Source organism: Phodopus roborovskii, unplaced genomic scaffold (genome assembly GCF_943737965.1).
Source record: "Phodopus roborovskii unplaced genomic scaffold, PHOROB, whole genome shotgun sequence".
In the NCBI taxonomy this organism is placed as follows: Eukaryota; Metazoa; Chordata; class Mammalia; order Rodentia; family Cricetidae; genus Phodopus; species Phodopus roborovskii.
This window is the reverse complement of record NW_026126446.1, coordinates 1,399,696-1,416,552: the sequence shown is the minus strand read 5'-3', so window position 1 is coordinate 1,416,552 and position 16,857 is coordinate 1,399,696. Positions and strand designations below refer to the sequence as shown.

Genomic DNA, 16,857 nt, shown 5'->3' with positions numbered 1-16,857 from the left:
AAAGTGTTCAGATTTGTGAAAACTTCATGAAACTGTTAACTACATAGGAACATGGAATTTGGAGTAACACATACCCATCTTCCTGGGCCATGGTTATGCATATTTAGTTCCAAAATAAATTATCTCTTTTGCCCATTAAGGTGAGAGTGTGCTTTTGTGTTAACACAAGAAACAAGGCTGCATAAATATATCTTGATTTATTTTAGCACCTCAACCGTCTGTTCCTGGGTTCCAGTCACCCTCTGCTGCCTTGATGCAAGTTGCACCTCTTGACTCCCACTCAGCTGTATCTGGAAGTACTCAGACCTTCCAGGTAACTACTTTTTAAAAAATTAATTAATTTCTTTATTTGCTATTTGGGACAGGGTCTCATTGTGTAGTCTTGGTGGGTCTCAAACTGAGAGATCTGCTTGCCTCCTGCCTCCTGAGAGCTGAGACATATGGTATGCACCACCACATCCAGCCCTCAGGTAACAATGTTAAAACTGTTTTAGTCTTGAGATATAATTTCTGTTGGTCTTTCTTGTCTGAACACAGAAGATCTTTCTCTCCTTTTTACACAGTAGCAGTTCCCCAACTCAATTCCCTTTCCCTAAATTATTACTTTCTTATTGCTAAAACCACACAAGGTTTTCTGTTTACACGTTTCTGTGAAAATTAAGTGCAAAAATAAGCAAAGTACCTATTAAAGGCCTGGCACATAGCCAAGGTCCTGTCGGTGCACATGATATAGCAAGAGCTATCTTCCCAGCCCCCACCCTCTATGGTGATTCTGAACAGAGAATCAAAACTGAAGAAAGTCTGCCACAATGGGAAATCCCTCTACCACAGACTATGGATTTTTGTTTTAATTGTTTTATTGTTATATTGTCCTTGGAAATAAGCTAGTTTTCCTGTGGGAAAATGATAGCTGATGTTCATTGAGCATTTGCCTTTTGCTAGGCACTTAATTTGCCAGTTGTTACAGGCTTTGCCCATTTAGCCCATGTAGCAAATCCCCATAAAACAGTAACATCTTCCTTTTACAGTTGAGATCTCAATGAAAATGGGAGCTTCTGGTTACCCAGATAAGCATCCGATCTATCAAGGGGACTGGACATGGTGGCAGACATCTGTAATCCCAGCACTAAGGAGCTGGAGGCGGGGACATCGAGAATGCAAGGGTATCCTCAGCTGCATAGTGATTTTGAGCTACATGAAACCTAGCCTGAAAACACACAGATAAAACAGTCTCAGGCTCAGCTGTTAAGGACCTCCCCCTCCCCTGCCCCTCCCCCCACATTTGTGCAGAGACACTGGGATGGTATACAGATTTTAAAGAGACTCTAGCAATGGAGAGGCATCCTGAGGCATCCAGGAAATTGGCTGACTTAGTCTGAAATTTTGCAAGCCAACTTAGTTTCAAGTTCCTTAAAAATAGGCCTGATAGTAGGGAATAAATTCACACTTCATAAAATCATATTGCCAGAGGACTGGGTAGTGACCCGAGATAACTGTTCCTCAGGTTCTGGGTTACTGGAGTGACCAGGTACCATCAAGTCCCATAGACAACTGCCTCACCCTGGTCTTATCATTTCCAGCTTTAATAACTTCAAGCCTCCTCTCTGTTTATCTGCTTTGTTCTATCATAGGAAAGTAAATAAGTAACTTGTCACTTTCTCAGCCCTGTGCAGGTGTGCAGGCCTACACATATCCCCAGGCATGCTCAGTTACCTCCCAGCTACAGCCTGTTCGGCCCTTATACCCAGCACCACTGTCCCAGGCTCCCCACTTTCAAGGTAGGGAATAACTTCCTCCTCCCAGTCTCTCCTCCCTCCCATTCTGTTTCATTTTTCCTCCAACAGCTCTCTACCCTTTCTTTCTTTTCATTGTTTTAGCAGCTTGGTTGAGATGTAATTTATATACCGTATGATTCATTTAAATGTATGTTTAAATATATTATGTATAGTACATGTTGTGTATGTACATGTATGTGCATGCAAATGAGTGTGCATGTATGTGCACCTGTGTACATGTATGTGTAGGCCAGAGCAGGACATTGAATGACTTCCTCTATTGGTCTGAAGCTTATTATTATAAGACTAGGTCTCTCAGTGAACTGGAAAGCTGCCATTTTGGGCAGACTGGCTAGCCGTCAGAGCTGGGGTTACAGGTATGCACAATTATGCTCAATTTATTTATTTATTTATTGTTACTACTTTTGGTGGATGCTGGGGATTAAAATTCAGGGCCTTGAACTTGTGGAGCAAACACTTTTACCAACTGATCATCTCCCCATACCCCAGGATTTTTTATTTATTTTAGGAAAAGTTCAGAGTTGTGCATTTATCACAACAATCCATTTTTAGAACATTTGCATCTTTCCCAAAGTCCCTTTGTACCCACATTCTGGGTCTTTTCCCTCCGTGCTCTCCCGGCAGCCCTTTTGATTGTGTCAGAGTGACTAGTGTGTATACCAGGTCGTGAAAGAGCAAACGCCAGAGGGGACTGAGAGGAAAACGAGGGCTGCTGTGGGTGCTGAGTGCCTCCGGTGAGAACTGTTTTGTTAAAAATTGTAAATTACGAGAGTAACTTTAATAAAAATGGCAAGCAGTACGAAATGGGATAAAGTAAAGGTAGCTGTCCTCTCTGTCATTAAACTTCTGCCCATAGGACAGCATCTCTCATAGCTGCTTGGGCAACTTTGTGTGTATTTTATGCAGTTGTGCAAGCATAGGTGTGTCTTGTAAACAAAGCAGATGAAATGCTGACTGATGTGTTGGCTTTCTGCCATGGTGTAGAACCTGTCTTTTGCTTGGTAATCGCTTTGGCAAGAGGAAACAATTATATCCAACAGCCTAACTTGCAGTTCTGAAGTGGGAAGGGCTTCCTAAATGCAGCCTTTGTCTGGTGCCCTGTCCCTTCTCCATCTATGAAACTTTTGCATCCCTCCAACCTGACATTTCCTCTGTCTCACCACCTCTCCATCCACTGCTCCCATAGACACAACTACATATGAGTGCCACCAAAAGCTTAATACTATTTTTAAGGCGCTGCTTTCATATATATACTTTATACATAGCCTGTTTTTTGCACCTGAAATTACCCCCTTAAAAAATTGTTTTTGAGATAGTATCTCATGAAGCCCAGACTGATCTTGAACTCTGAATCTTTTCTGTGCCTTTTGAGTTACAGTCATGTGCTGCTGTACCATCTTGCATATAAAGTACTCTGTTGTAATAATTTATTTATAGGTCAGTTTCCCAGTTGAAGCCCACTAAGATCAGGAATGATGTTTTATTTATGGCTGTATTCCTGGTGCCTGTGCAATCCTGGCATGCTGTTGGGTGAAAAGAGAGGCAATGTAAACTCCAGGACAACAGTCGTTCAAAGTACACACTTGGGCATGATTTTGCAGAAACATAACCTAGTTATTAGTAGCTTAGGAACCCTTTTGTCTCTATTCCCTCTTCTGTGGCTTCTCCTGACAGCGTGAAATCATTTACTCTATTTCATACTACATGGAAGGGGTTCTTTCTTTTCTCTGCTAAAACCACCCTTGACTTTCCTATCCGTAGTTTCCTCTTTCCAAAAAGTTCTTTTTCATGTCTGCTTAGGATCAGGTGACGTGATGTCCTTTCTCATGACTGAAGCCCGGCAACACAACACTGAAATTCGAATGGCAGTCAGCAAAGTGGCTGATAAAATGGATCATCTCATGACTAAGGTGACTGAGTCAGAGCTGAGGCTCTGTTGAAAATGCAGCTGTTGAGCCAGGGATGGCTCAGCAGGTAAAAGCATTTGCTGAGCACATCTAACAACCTAAGTTTTATTCCTGAGATTCGTCATGGAAAGAGAGAACTGACTCCTGCAAATTATGCTCTGACTTTGGCACATGTGCAGGGACACAGGTGTACATGTTCATACTCACATATATCATATGTACACATGATAATGTATAGAATATTTTGAATAAATAATACTAATTTTAATAAAAGAGAGTGGGTATGATAAAGACACATTGTTTAAATGTATGAAATTATAATAAAGAAATAATAAACAGAGGACTAGAGAGACAGTTCAATGATTAAGAGTACTTTTGCAGACCAAGGTTCAGTTCCCAGCACCCACACTTCTAGGAGATCTGATGCCCTCTTCTCATCTCTGATGTGCCAGGCACACACGTGGTGCACATACATCCTTGTTGGCAAAACACTCAAGACACATAAAATAAATAAATTTAATATATATGTAGATATATAGTTTAATTTTAAAAGGAGATAACAAATAAAAGTGTAAAAAGGGGGGATAGGGGACACAAGTAGACAATAAATAGGTTGTAAATAGAAGAAGCCACAGCTGTAACAAAACTCTTCCTTGGTTTCCCATATTCACAGTTTTAGTCATTTACCTAGAAGTGTGGTTATCTTTACTTTGAGGTCAAGTTAGCAGGAGAAAGCAGGCTTACATTTAGATATTGTCTCAGGAATTTATTAACTCTCTCAAAAGAGTGATTGGTCCTGGGTGAATTAATTACATTTCAACATGTTCACAGGTCTTCCTGGCTTCTCTTTTGCAGGTTGAAGAGTTACAGAAGCATAGTTCTGGCAATTCTATGCTTCTTCCTAACATGTCAGTCACAATGGAAACAAGCATGATTATGAGCAATATCCAGCGAATCATTCAGGTGAGGGCAGTAGAGCCCACAGCACAGGCTGGAGGGCTTGCCCGTGCTCCCTCTTCAGATCAGATGTGCTGCTCTTTGAAAATCTGTCCCCCACCCCCAGAAATAGCTTGTGCTGAATACTGCAGTTGAAAAAGCCATTATAGCTTAATTTAGTCCTATGACTTGCATTGTTGTATTAATTATTTTTCTCATTGCTGTGACTAAATACCTGACCACAAGACCACAAACAGCTTAAGGAAGCAGGGTTTATTTTGCCTCCTAGTTTGAGAGCATAGAAGCCCCTCATGGCAGGTAGGAGTGGTAGCAGAGGGTGAGGCAACTGGTCCCATTGAGCAGAGCGCCAAGGAGAAGTGGGGTCGAGCTAGCAACCCATAAGGACCACCCTCCATGACCCACTCCCTTTAACTGGAACCCCCCTCCAGTTCACCCCAAGCTAGAGATTAAGTATCCAAACACAGGAGCATGTGGGTAGGTGGTACTTCACATCCGAACACAGCCATCTATATACTATTTACTATATTCTGTTATACCAAGCTTTTAGTATTCTGTACCGCATGTGCTACATATCCATATGATTTATACTCAAAAAGAAACTTGCTTTTTGGCCCAGCCTTAAACTCTCACGTCATTTTCTGACTATTTCAATCTTCAGCCTATCTAGCCTAGTGATTAGAATCCGTCAGGTCTAATTCAATTTGTTACTTTATTTATCAGTTCCAACTGTGGGGAAATAAGTTTTAGTGTTTTTTCAAACCGTGTTCACAAAGGATAGGAAGTGGGCCTTTCAATACACTAGGAACTTTTAAGACACTTATGTTGCTTACTGTGTGTCTGGATTCAGGAAAATGAGAGACTGAAGCAGGAGCTCCTTGAGAAAAGCAGTCGGATAGAAGAGCAGAATGACAAGATTAGTGAACTCATTGAGCGAAATCAGAGGTAATGACAGGGACAAGGCCAGGGTAGGGTGGGCAAAGGGTTTAATGTAATTTGTCCACTATAGCACACATTTGTTGAGGGCAGCATTAATCACAGTCCTCTTCTCTACATTTGTTTTGTTTTGATTTTTGAACCCGAGGACCTTGAACATACTAAGTACCCAATTCCTCTGAGCTGCAACCCATGTATTTCAGCCATTTCTGTTTCTGTCTATTGTGTGAATTACCTGTTTACTACTTCAGGGGAAAACTCTGAGGTGGGTGTGGTTGGTATAAGACCTACATGTGTTTGACACTCAGCTCTGCCCTTCATTTATTGTGTGGTTTTGGGTATTTTGTTTTTGTCTTCAAGCCTAGCTTCCTCATTTCTGAAAATGCTGTTACATAGAAAATCATGTCCGATAGTGTCCACTCTTCTCTTTTCTGTGTGGGCTATTTTATCAACTAGAATTCAACCAGAGCCTTATTGATTTCGTAAAGCACAATCATTTTGTAGCTTTGTAGCTTCTGAACTTTGTGAGGGGTGGAAAGGTAAACAGAACTAGTCTCAATGCAACGTTTCACTTGAAAGGTCATTTTTTCCTGTAATTTTCTTCTTCTCCTCCTTCTCCTTCTTCTCCTTCTTCTTCTCCTTCTTCTCCTCCTTCTTCTTCTCCTTCCTTCTTCTCCTTCTTCTTCTCCTTCTTCTTTCTCCTTCTTCTTTCTTCTTCTTCTCCTCCTCCTCCTCCTTCTTCTTCTCTTTTTTTTTTTTTTTGTCTAGTGTTTTTTTGGCTCTCACAGGGCAGGCTTGGAAGAAGGCTTCCAGTCCTCTTACCCCCTTTTCTTTCCTCCCCATCTTCCATTAGCTCATACCCTGTGAATGGCTCCCTTTATCTGTGGTTTATCTGTGACCCAGGTTGCCACCTCCTTGGTTACTGCAGTTAGCTTGTTTAATTACAGCAGGAGAGCAAAGTGCTTTCATATTTTTTTAAGATTAAAAAAATATGCATATGGATGTTTTGCTTGCATATCTGTGCATTGTGTGTGTGTGTGTGTGTGTGTGTGTGTGTGTGTGTGTGTGTGTGTGTGTGCAGTGCCCTGAGAGAGAAGACAGAACTGGATCCTTTGGAACTGGAGTTACAGATGGTTGTAAGCCATGATGTGGGTGCTGGGGACTGAACCCAGGAGTTCTACAAGAACATCAAAGGCTCCTAACCTATGTTCCCTATCTCTGGCTCCCCTCAGATTGTTTCTGATGAAGGTGTAGAGCAATGTTGCAAGAACTGAGTGGGTTCACTCATGCCTTTCAAATATTCAGTACTTAGTAAGAATTTTCTTTGTCTTTATTTCTGTGTCAGGTATGTTGAGCAGAGTAATATGATGATGGAGAAGAGGAACAACTCACTTCAAACAGCCACAGAAAACACACAGGCAAGAGTATTGCATGCTGAACAAGAGAAGGTAAAGTAGCCGGACAGGAAGGTCAGATCAGGATATGTAGATCTGAGAAATAGTCCTACAAATGAACTTCCAAGTTTCTATTCAGGATATTTGTCATCTCTAGAGAGAGACCTAGAAGTCTTCCAACAGATTTTCATGTATTAATCATTTCTAGATCTGTTTTGCAGCAAGTTGACTCAAAACAATTTTGAACTAAGGGTGCTGTTTTATGCCTGTAACCCCAGCTTCTGACAGGCAGAGGCAGGAGAATCTATAGTTCAAGGACAAGCTGAACTGAATAATGACATCCTCTCTCAAAAAAGAAAGAAAAAAAAAATCCAATCACTCATCTTAATAATTTGACAATGGTAAGAATATCACAGTTTACAGGAAGCTAAATTTATTCTTTTGATAGAATCAAAAGAAAATTTCTATTATGCCATGAATTAAATTTATATGTTGTTGTTAGTGGAATTTAGGATTGTTTAATTTGATCTTCCTTCTGTGTTTGGTTATTCATTTGAGTCTGACAAAATCATTTTAAACTACTATTTTGGAGCCAGATAGGTGGCATATGTGTGTAATCCCAGGACTTGGGAGGGTCAAGGCAAAAGGATTACTGTATTCAAGTCCACCTGAGGTACATAGCGAGTAGCAGGCCAGTCTGGGCTACATAGTGAGACCTTGTCTTAAAGAATAAAATGCCAGGTGAGATGGCACACACCTTTAATCCTGTTACTTGGGAGGCAGAGGCAAACTCACCTCTGTGAATTTCAGGCCAGCCTGGTCTACATAGAAAATTCCAGGCCAATCAGGGCTACATAGTGAGATTTTGTCTCAAGAAACAAAACAAAAGGAAAATAATAGAATTGGACACTGTGACATGTGTGTATAGTCCCAGAATGTTGGGGTAGAAGCAGGAGTATCAGGAGTTCAAGGTCATTCTCTGCTAGGTGGAAATTTTGAAGCCAAAGTTTGAGCTACATGAGACCCTGCCACAGCAAATAGACAGATAGATACATAGATAAGTAAATAAACAAACAAATAAGGAAAGAGGGGGGCATGAATTACTATGAGTTTAGTCCTTCAGATGTAGGAATTTTGATCTGCTCTGAGTAGGAGTGAAAAAGATGCTAATGAGTCTCAGGTTGGGGTCAACTGATCTGGAGCCCAGTTTTCCTCTTGCCTATGGAACGCTATCCAGAAGAGAGTCCTTCTTTTTTAGGTCATCACTCTTCAGCTGGGAAACCTTTGGTCTTTATCTAGTATTTTTTTCATTAAATTCTAAGCAGTTCATATTTTATAATTTACTCTTCCTTAGAAACATGCAAAATTGAACAGAAAGAGCATTATAACTTGTGATTTTGACTTGATTTCTTGTACTCTGATAATAAGGGTTCCTTCTTATGTTTTAAGCTAACTTTTGTGCTTGCTTAGCCATACTATCCAGTAAGTAATTAATGCCTTTGGCCAGTGTGGTAGTTTGAATGGCTCCCAGAGGCTCATATATTTTAATATTCATTTCCCAGTTGGTGGACTGTTTAGGAAGGATAGGGGGTGTGGTCTTGTTGGAGGAGTTGTGCGCCTGGGGGTGGCTTTGAAGGTTTCAATAGCCCACAGCAGGCCCATCTCTCTCTCTCTGTCTGTATCTTGTGGATCAGATGTGAGCTCCTAGCAATTGCTCCAGTATCATGCCATGCCTGCCTGCTTTCATGCTTCCTACCGTGATGATCATGTTTCAGCCCTCTAAACTGTAAGCAAGCTCTCAATTAAATGCTTCTCTCTCTATGTTGATTTGGTCAACAGTAACTAAGACAGCTGTTTAACCTCAGATGACCTATGCCTTAGTCTGCACAGTTTTATCCTTTATCTCTCCAACCCCAGGCCTACTGGGGCATCCAAATATACTGTTTATCCTCACTGCTAATATTCAGGGGTAAATGATGACTACAACTTATTCTATAGACCAGTGGTGCCCAAACAGTGGTTTAGCTACCTCAGAATTACTTGGGAAACTTGATCAAAACTACTTATTTTCAAGTCTCACCTCCTGGGTTTCTAATTTAGTATAGGCAGCCAAGTTAACTTTTCTAGAGCTCTTCTCTATTCCAGTGCCTACCCAGGTATAAAAGTCATTTCTTTTGTCATAGTCTCTGAATGTGACATTTGGATACTTTTGCTTTTACATAGGTTCAACATGTAGTGGTCCAATTTGGCCCATGAACCAGTCATAGTCTATCAAACTCTTACTTAGCTTGCTAATCCTCTTGTGTTTTTGCATTCTAAAACTTGCAGGTGCTGGGCACTGAGCCTTCCAGGTGTCCTATGTGTAATAGCCAAACAGCAGAAGTAGAACAACAATAGCAGCCTGCCTGGTATACTCTAGAGCCTAGATTTGCTCTAGGCCACCTCCTAGCTGATGGCCAGGGCCTGGACATGATTCCACTGATCACCATTATTTCAGTGAGACATTTTAAGCTTTAACTGTCTCCTGGTAGGTGGCTTTTCTTCTTTGTTTGTTCATATAGGTTCTTGCTATGTAGCTCAGGTTTGCTCAAACAGGGTTTTGATATATAACCCAAGGTGCTGCAGACTCTTCAACCTCCTGCTCAGCCTTCCAGGTGTTAGAATTACAGTTGTGTATCACTATCCCTGGATGAGCTACTTCTTTTTTAAATTTGCTATTTGAGACAGGGTATCACCATGTAGTGCTGGCTGGTCTGAAGCTAGCTATGTAGACCATCTTTCATCTACTTTAGCAGTCTCCCTGTGATCTCTTGTAAAGGGAGACCATCAGTTCTTTTAGGAGGCAGATTTCTGCCTCCAAGCATTTCTCAGAAAAAAATATGGTTAGGTATTCAATGAATATTTGGTAAGTTGAACCTTTTCTCTGTGACAGAACTGGTTCATAAGAATCTGTTTTCTTAAGAAGTAACAATTCAAAATGGAAGAGCTGTTAGAGGAGTTGAGCTCAATGAACTTATTTTTAAAAGAACAAATCAAGCCCTAGAAGGCAGATAAGACTTGCTCACGGGTTCATTTCTAGCACTGTCTTCTCTTATCTGTAAATATCTACATGCACACACAGTCATGTATAGTTTTTTCCAACTTATAAAAGTTTGATTTATTTATTCCAATAAATTAACAAAGAAACCCGTAACACATAAGTCACCAGTAACCCTTCCACTCAAAGATAACATGGTTAATATATTTGTGTTGTCTTTAAGTATGTACATGTGTTTGAGTGAGACTATTTTTATGCTTCTGTAGTAGGCCTTTCTAGGTAAGGATCTGATACAAAAACAACTTTGAAGCTGGTCATGGTAGCACATGCCTATAATCTTAGCACTTGGGTAAGAGGATCATTAATTTGAGGACAGTTTGGGCTAAATTGTGAAATATCACTTTAAAAGAAAGTGTCAGGAAGAACTTTTGAGGGTTCCCTACTCTGTCCTTTTGGAGGAAGGGGTCTTCAGTTCTTGTGAGGGGCTCTCAAGGTTCCATGGAGGTGCTGAACTATCTACTTCAGTTTTCATGGGCTGTGTGAAGCAGAACAGCAAGGAAACATTATTTTTTATTCCATGGAAGGAAGATGAAGCCCACTCTGGAGGTTCTAGATAAAAATTATCTATATTTTGTTTTCTCTGTATTGCTTTGGAGCCTGTTCTGGAACTTGCTCTGTAGACCAGGCTGGCCCCAAACTCAGAGATCCTCCTGCCTCTGCCTCCTGAGTGCTGGAATTGAAGGCATGCACCACTGTCGACTTATCACCTACTGTAAAGGTCACATGTACTCTCAGATTCATGATCTATTTATTTTTAGTTCATATACACGTTTGTCTCATTGCCCTCACTGTTAGGAGAGCCAAAATGCCAGCCTTTAAATGGAAGCTAGAAAGTTGATAAATGCTTGGGGATAAGGCAAGGAATATGTGACACTAGGGCCTAGTACATACTTGGCAAGGGTTCCACTACTGAGATATATCCCCAACCCTAGGAATAAATACTGTAAAAACAGGCCTGCACAGTGAGTACCATAAGAAGCTACACATAATAAAAGTAGGCAACTGTAAAATGTGCATAAAGTATTAACAGTGGAGAGGGAATCATGGTAGCATTATCATAGCATGAGGGAGTCAGCCCAACCCCAAGCACAGTCCCGGTCACCAACAGAGCAACCCCACACTGCCTTTCCTGATGTCTGACTTTGGTTTTATGGGAAGCATGGCAGTTCAAGGAAATGGATGCAGTAGCTGGCCTTTTCTTGACCATCCTTATAATCATTGTTGTCATCATCATTAGTGTTTAGGATACCACCTGATAGTTTTCAGTCATTTCACCTTTAAAGTTGGTCTTGGTCTACCACAGAGATGTTAGAAAGTGGTACAAGTCCCACTTCTCATCGGCTTGATTGGATTCTGGCAATGGGTGATGAAATATGTAGGATAGCTGATGGAGGGGAACCAATGATATATGAAACTGCACATGGATTTCCTTGATACAGCAGTTCTGGACCTAAGACTATTCTAAATGGGAGGATGAGGGTGGGAGGGATTGGTATCTAAAATAAGATTGTATTTAACTTAAATAAAAGACTAATTTAAAAATATTCTAAATGGCTCTTGCATATAAAGGGGATCATTGCACACAATCTATCTAAGATGCTCCTTGGTATAATGAGAAAGGTCAGAAACAATCCATGTCTGCTGCAATACAGAATAAACTATGTCATCTCCACATGGTAGAATATGATGTAGATTGAAAAAAAAAAAATAAAGAGGGAGGGGAGAAGAACCATTATACTACTGAAGAATATATAGCTTATCTGCTGCTTTATCTGGAAGGGTGAAGACGCAGTATGTATATAGTCCCTTTATATAACTGGGAAGTTGAATGTGGCTTTAGTTACATTTTTGTTTATTTTGTCTTATATGTGTGTGGGTATGCATTTGCCGCAGTACACACATGGAGGTCAACTTTCCAGTATCGATTCTCTCTTTCCACTCTGTGAGTCCTGGAAATCAAACTCTGGCAATCTTACCCACTGAGCCATCTTGCTAGCTCCTGAAAAAAATATATTTCTATGTGATAACCAATATAAGGCAAGGCAGAACTGTATAGCATGAAAGATTCACACTGTTTACTTTTAAAATACTTATTCTTTTGAGCTACGGAACATTATCTTTTTAAAGAATAATTCATGAAACATCTTTTTCAAAGACTCATGTAAAGTATAATCCAGTCTATAGTGGGATATTCACTTTGTCTCCTTCTGTGGCACTGACCACACCTATTGGGGGGTGGAGCCAGGGGTGGAAGGGGGGGGGAACTAGGTGGAAGGAGGCATGAGAGAGCACTCTCTTCCCAGCCACATGGGGACAGGACATCCAGAGGAATTCTTGGAAGCAAGAACCTGTTGGTGTTCACCTGTCTATGTTGTGAGTTATTTCTCCCTGAATAAACATCTGTTCGGCCTAATTGTTTATCCTGATCCTTATTAAACTGTGGTACCAGTCAGCAAGAAGAAAGTAGGAAATATTCAGTTTCTATCTAGATTTAGCCATTGATGAAAAATGCAAGCTCTTTCCCTCACTTGAGGGTCATTTTATAAAAACCAAATAATATTTAATGTGCTACTGATAATCTACTTATATTCTTCATCTAGAAATAGGTTTTAGCTGTATTCCATGCTATTGAGTATTCTTTTTCAAATATAATTTTGGTGGCACACAGTATTAGTATTTCCTATTTTGCTTGCTTAAATATTTTCAGTGTTTTATATTAGTTTTGTCTTCTGTTGCAACTTAATGCTGCATCGAACGGGCTTGTAACAAACTTTTTATCATCTCCTATAGTACTAGTTCCTCTGTTCATTCACTTTTGAAATAGTCTTGTTATATAACCAAGGCTTGTCTGGAACTCCTTACCCTCCTGCCTCATCCTCCCAAGCGATGGGATTACAGGTGTGTACTACCACACCTGGCTTCTGTAGTAGTTCCTAAGAACATGTTTCTGCAACAGAATTCAATCCTGAACCCTTGTACATTTTCAAGGCTTGATTTTAGCTCAGTGCAGGTAGATGGTGTCCTTTTCTGCCTTCCTGTCTACTGATAGCCATCAGCTTAGAGTAACATGAGGTTAAATTAGCACTTGGATTGTTTGTGTCTAACTGATGTCACCCTTTGTCACTATTCAGGCCAAGGTGACAGAAGAGTTAGCAGCAGCCACTGCACAGGTCTCTCACCTGCAGTTGAAAATGACAGCTCACCAGAAGAAGGAGACAGAGCTGCAGGTGCAGCTGACAGAGAGCTTGAAGGAGACAGATCTTCTCAGGGGCCAGGTCACCAGACTCCAGGCCGACCTCTCAGGTAAGTTCTCAGAGGAGAATGTTCGGCATGACTGCCATTTAAGCTTAAGGAGTTAAATGGCTTCCTTCCTGTCAGTTCCTTCGGCTTAATGTTCATGATTCTCTTGAAGGACTGAGCACCAAGGAGGACTGGTAGAAAAACTATTGATTGTTTTACATAAAGAACAGGAAGACACCCTCTCCCCCAGTTCAGTTGTAGTTGACAAGTCACACCGTTTCTGTTTGGGGAAATGTTGCTTCAATATCTTTGTTACTTAGTCCAGCTTGGACTCAAGGCCCCTGTCCTCTGCTCATCTCCTGCTCTATTGCCCAGAACTCTGCCGTAAGAGCAGTCCTGCTGGCTTCTTCCTGTTTTACTTTTCATTGTGCTCTTTTTCTTGGAATCACTGTGTTTAGATTGGTGTAGCCATCCTTTTGTGTACTCACCATCAGGAGTCTCCAGTCCTCTCTAAAAGTCTGCCTCTTGCACAGCTTTTCTAGACCATCTGATTTCTCCTTTAAAGCCCTTTATCTCTTCTCTTCATGCATTATTCTGACCATTAGCCTTCCATGCATCATTATAAGTTTCTTCTTCCCTCTAGAGTACAAGTCTTTGTAAAATCCCTTCTTCCGAATGAGGGTTACTTCAGTACTTGGCATGAGGGGAGTGGCTAAGGCATGCTGATTAGGTAGAAGCTTGTGAATGCCAACATGTTGGCTCATGTTGTCTTGGTGTAGAGAAACCTGTGTGGGAGGCAGCTGGGACCAGTGGGCAGGGACAGAGGCAGTAGCAGCTAAGTGGATGGAGGCACAGTTCCCTGTCTAAGAGAAAGCTCAGAATTATTGATAGCATCGGGAAGGGGATTCCTTGAATATACAATTTTTCTTTTTCTTACAGAGCAGTAGATGACCCACCTCAAACAAACATACTGGATAGTTTTTTATTTGAATGTCATGTAGCTATCTCACTTAGGATTTTGTGGTTCCCTCTAATAGTTCTTTGTGACAGTTACTTCAAGAGCCAGTTTTCAAACAAGTTTTAGTATACTAAATTAGAAGATAACTCCCACCTCCAACCTTATTTGAGAAGGGATATTCTAAAAGCAAATTCTCATCCAAATGTCTTAGTTACCAAGAAAGTTGAGGCTCTTATCCAGGCAGTGAGAAGGGACCTGAGCTCTGCTCAACAAAGGCACCCCATGTAGTCATAGGGTAGTGGAAATAGAACTGCATGAGTGACCAGTGTTAAAGCTGGTCTCTGACTATCCAGAGAACATTCTCTCACACTTTGCATGTATGCAAGGAGGTATATACATACACAAGTTACCCTTTTCAGGGTAAGCATGGATTGGTGGTAGAGTCAGGGTAAGGCTTGCTAACCCTTATTTCAGGTCTTGAGGGCTCAAATGGTACACTTGAGAGATCACAGCATGCAACTTTGAAAGAGCTTCTGGAATGCTGTGGTGTCCACTGCATCTCTGGTTCTACAGTCATGTCTCCCTGCTCCTCTGTCCTAGAGCTCCGAGAAGCCTCTGAGCAATCACAGTCCAAATTCAAAAATGAAAAGCAAAGCCGGAGACAGCTGGAGCTCAAGGTGACATCCCTGGAGGAAGAGTTGACTGACCTCCGAGCTGAGAAGGAGTCCCTGGAAAAGGTAAGTTCCAAAAGCCAAGTTCCTCTTGGAGCCAGTGGCCAGGCATAGCTGATTAATACACAGATTTCTTTTTCATTATTTTTAAGAGTTGAAATTTATTCAGAGAAAAGCAAAAGTCTCACCGTCCTATACTCAGCTTAGTAAGGTATTTCCAGGGCCCTGTCCCTCCCACCCACCATCCCTTTCCTGACATCAGCTTCCATCACTCTATTATGAAGCTTCCACTTGGATGAGGGGGTCCTCCAGGCACTGTACCAATTGTCTGGGCCTGGGTCTTGAGCACTCCAAAGCCTATAGTCTCTTTGGCATACATACAAATCAAAAGACTGGCCACACAGGTAACGACTACATGGCCCTCCATGTAAGTCCATGAGGATAAATTTGAGAGATCTTGATTAAACGCCGGTTCCTGTTCTGATTATACTCAGCCTAGAGGCTACTGGTGATAGTCGGGATGACCCAGGCATCTGGGCCCCCATAGCCCGAGTAGGCCAACACAATTCCTCTTTATTCAGCAGCCCCTACTGCAGGCAGCTGCTCTCACCACCCCACTCCAGTGCTCACCACCCAGTTGTGTACTCAGAGGGTGCTTTGGACTCCTCGGGTGTTGGCTTGGCTTAGCACCAGCACCAAAGCCTTGGGATGCAGCATGCCTGCATCTCCTAACCTTGACCTGCACCCCTTAAATTTTTTATAGTATGAATGTATTAGGGAAAGTGCAAACAATACAGAAAAGTATGAAATTAAAATGTAGTTTTTAATTCCTTCTCTCATTGTAAAGGTTATAAATAAGAACCGTAAACATTACATGCATTTTCCAGGTTACTCTCTGTATGCATAAAATATTGCATATCCCCTTATACAAACATGTTCTGATAACATTTCTAAACAATACTGGGGTTGTTTTTAATGTTTTTAAGAGTGCTGAGGGCACCATACTCACTACTGCACAGCAGCCTACTGTTAGCCCACTGTGCAGCTGTCCTGTGCTGGATCAATGGATATTTATGTTTCTAGTTTCTCATTTCAAACTGCTGTGGACCTCCACAGACTGAATAGGTTTTTGTTCATTTGTTTTTTTTTTTTTAGACAGGGTCTTTCTATTTAGTCCTGAAGTTATGTAGACCAGGCTAGCCTCCAACTGCTGTCCCTGCCTCTTGAGTCCTGGGATTAAAGGTGTGTGCTACCATGCCTAGCAGCTATGAATTTTTATTAGTAATAAAGTTTTCACGTATTTCATACCTATTTATATTTTTCCTGTGAATTCTCTTTTGGAGTCCTATATCTTCTTTCCTATTAGACTATTAAGAGTATTAATCCTTTGTTAGCCATAAACATTACTAATATTTTTCCTTCTTGATACTTTTTAAAATTTATTCTTATTTTTTGAAGACATACCAGGCATGATCCTTTAATCCCAGGACTCTGGAACCAGGCAGAGGCAAGTGGATCTCTGTGAATTTAAGGTGGTCTTACATAATGAATTCTAGACCAACCAAGGCTACATAATGAGACCTTGCCAACCCCCCAAAAAACAGCTGGATGTAATAGTATGTGCTTTTAATCACACCACTCAGGAGGCAGACACTGGTGGATCTGTGTGAGTTCAAAGCTAGACTGGTCTACATAATGATCAGCTAAGGATATATAGTAAAACCCTGTTTCCCCCCAAATCGACCACCAGTAACAAACCCTCTTTGTTATTATTATTTTTTGTGTGGATGTGTGGATGTGTGGGTACACTAGAAAACCAAAAGAGAGTGTCAGATCCTGTGGAGCTATGGTTACAAGTTGTCATAAGCCACCCAGTGTGGGGCCTGGGCCCAAAAACAGGTCCT

At 41.2% G+C, this 16,857-nt stretch overlaps 1 protein-coding gene across 4 annotated transcripts in view; it reads left to right on the top strand.

Moving 5' to 3' along the window:
* The window catches only part of Fkbp15 (FKBP prolyl isomerase family member 15), a 59,065-nt gene that overhangs the window by 30,504 nt on the left and 11,704 nt on the right, over positions 1 to 16,857 (top strand). For all 4 annotated transcript variants that reach the window (XM_051187907.1, XM_051187906.1, XM_051187909.1 and 1 more), the window contains exons 14-21: positions 207 to 313; positions 1,664 to 1,778; positions 3,597 to 3,706; positions 4,559 to 4,666; positions 5,508 to 5,602; positions 6,939 to 7,041; positions 13,216 to 13,387; positions 14,883 to 15,019. In XM_051187907.1, coding sequence (XP_051043864.1) covers positions 207 to 313; positions 1,664 to 1,778; positions 3,597 to 3,706; positions 4,559 to 4,666; positions 5,508 to 5,602; positions 6,939 to 7,041; positions 13,216 to 13,387; positions 14,883 to 15,019 — 947 coding nt within the window. The remainder of the gene's footprint in view (positions 1 to 206; positions 314 to 1,663; positions 1,779 to 3,596; positions 3,707 to 4,558; positions 4,667 to 5,507; positions 5,603 to 6,938; positions 7,042 to 13,215; positions 13,388 to 14,882; positions 15,020 to 16,857) is intronic.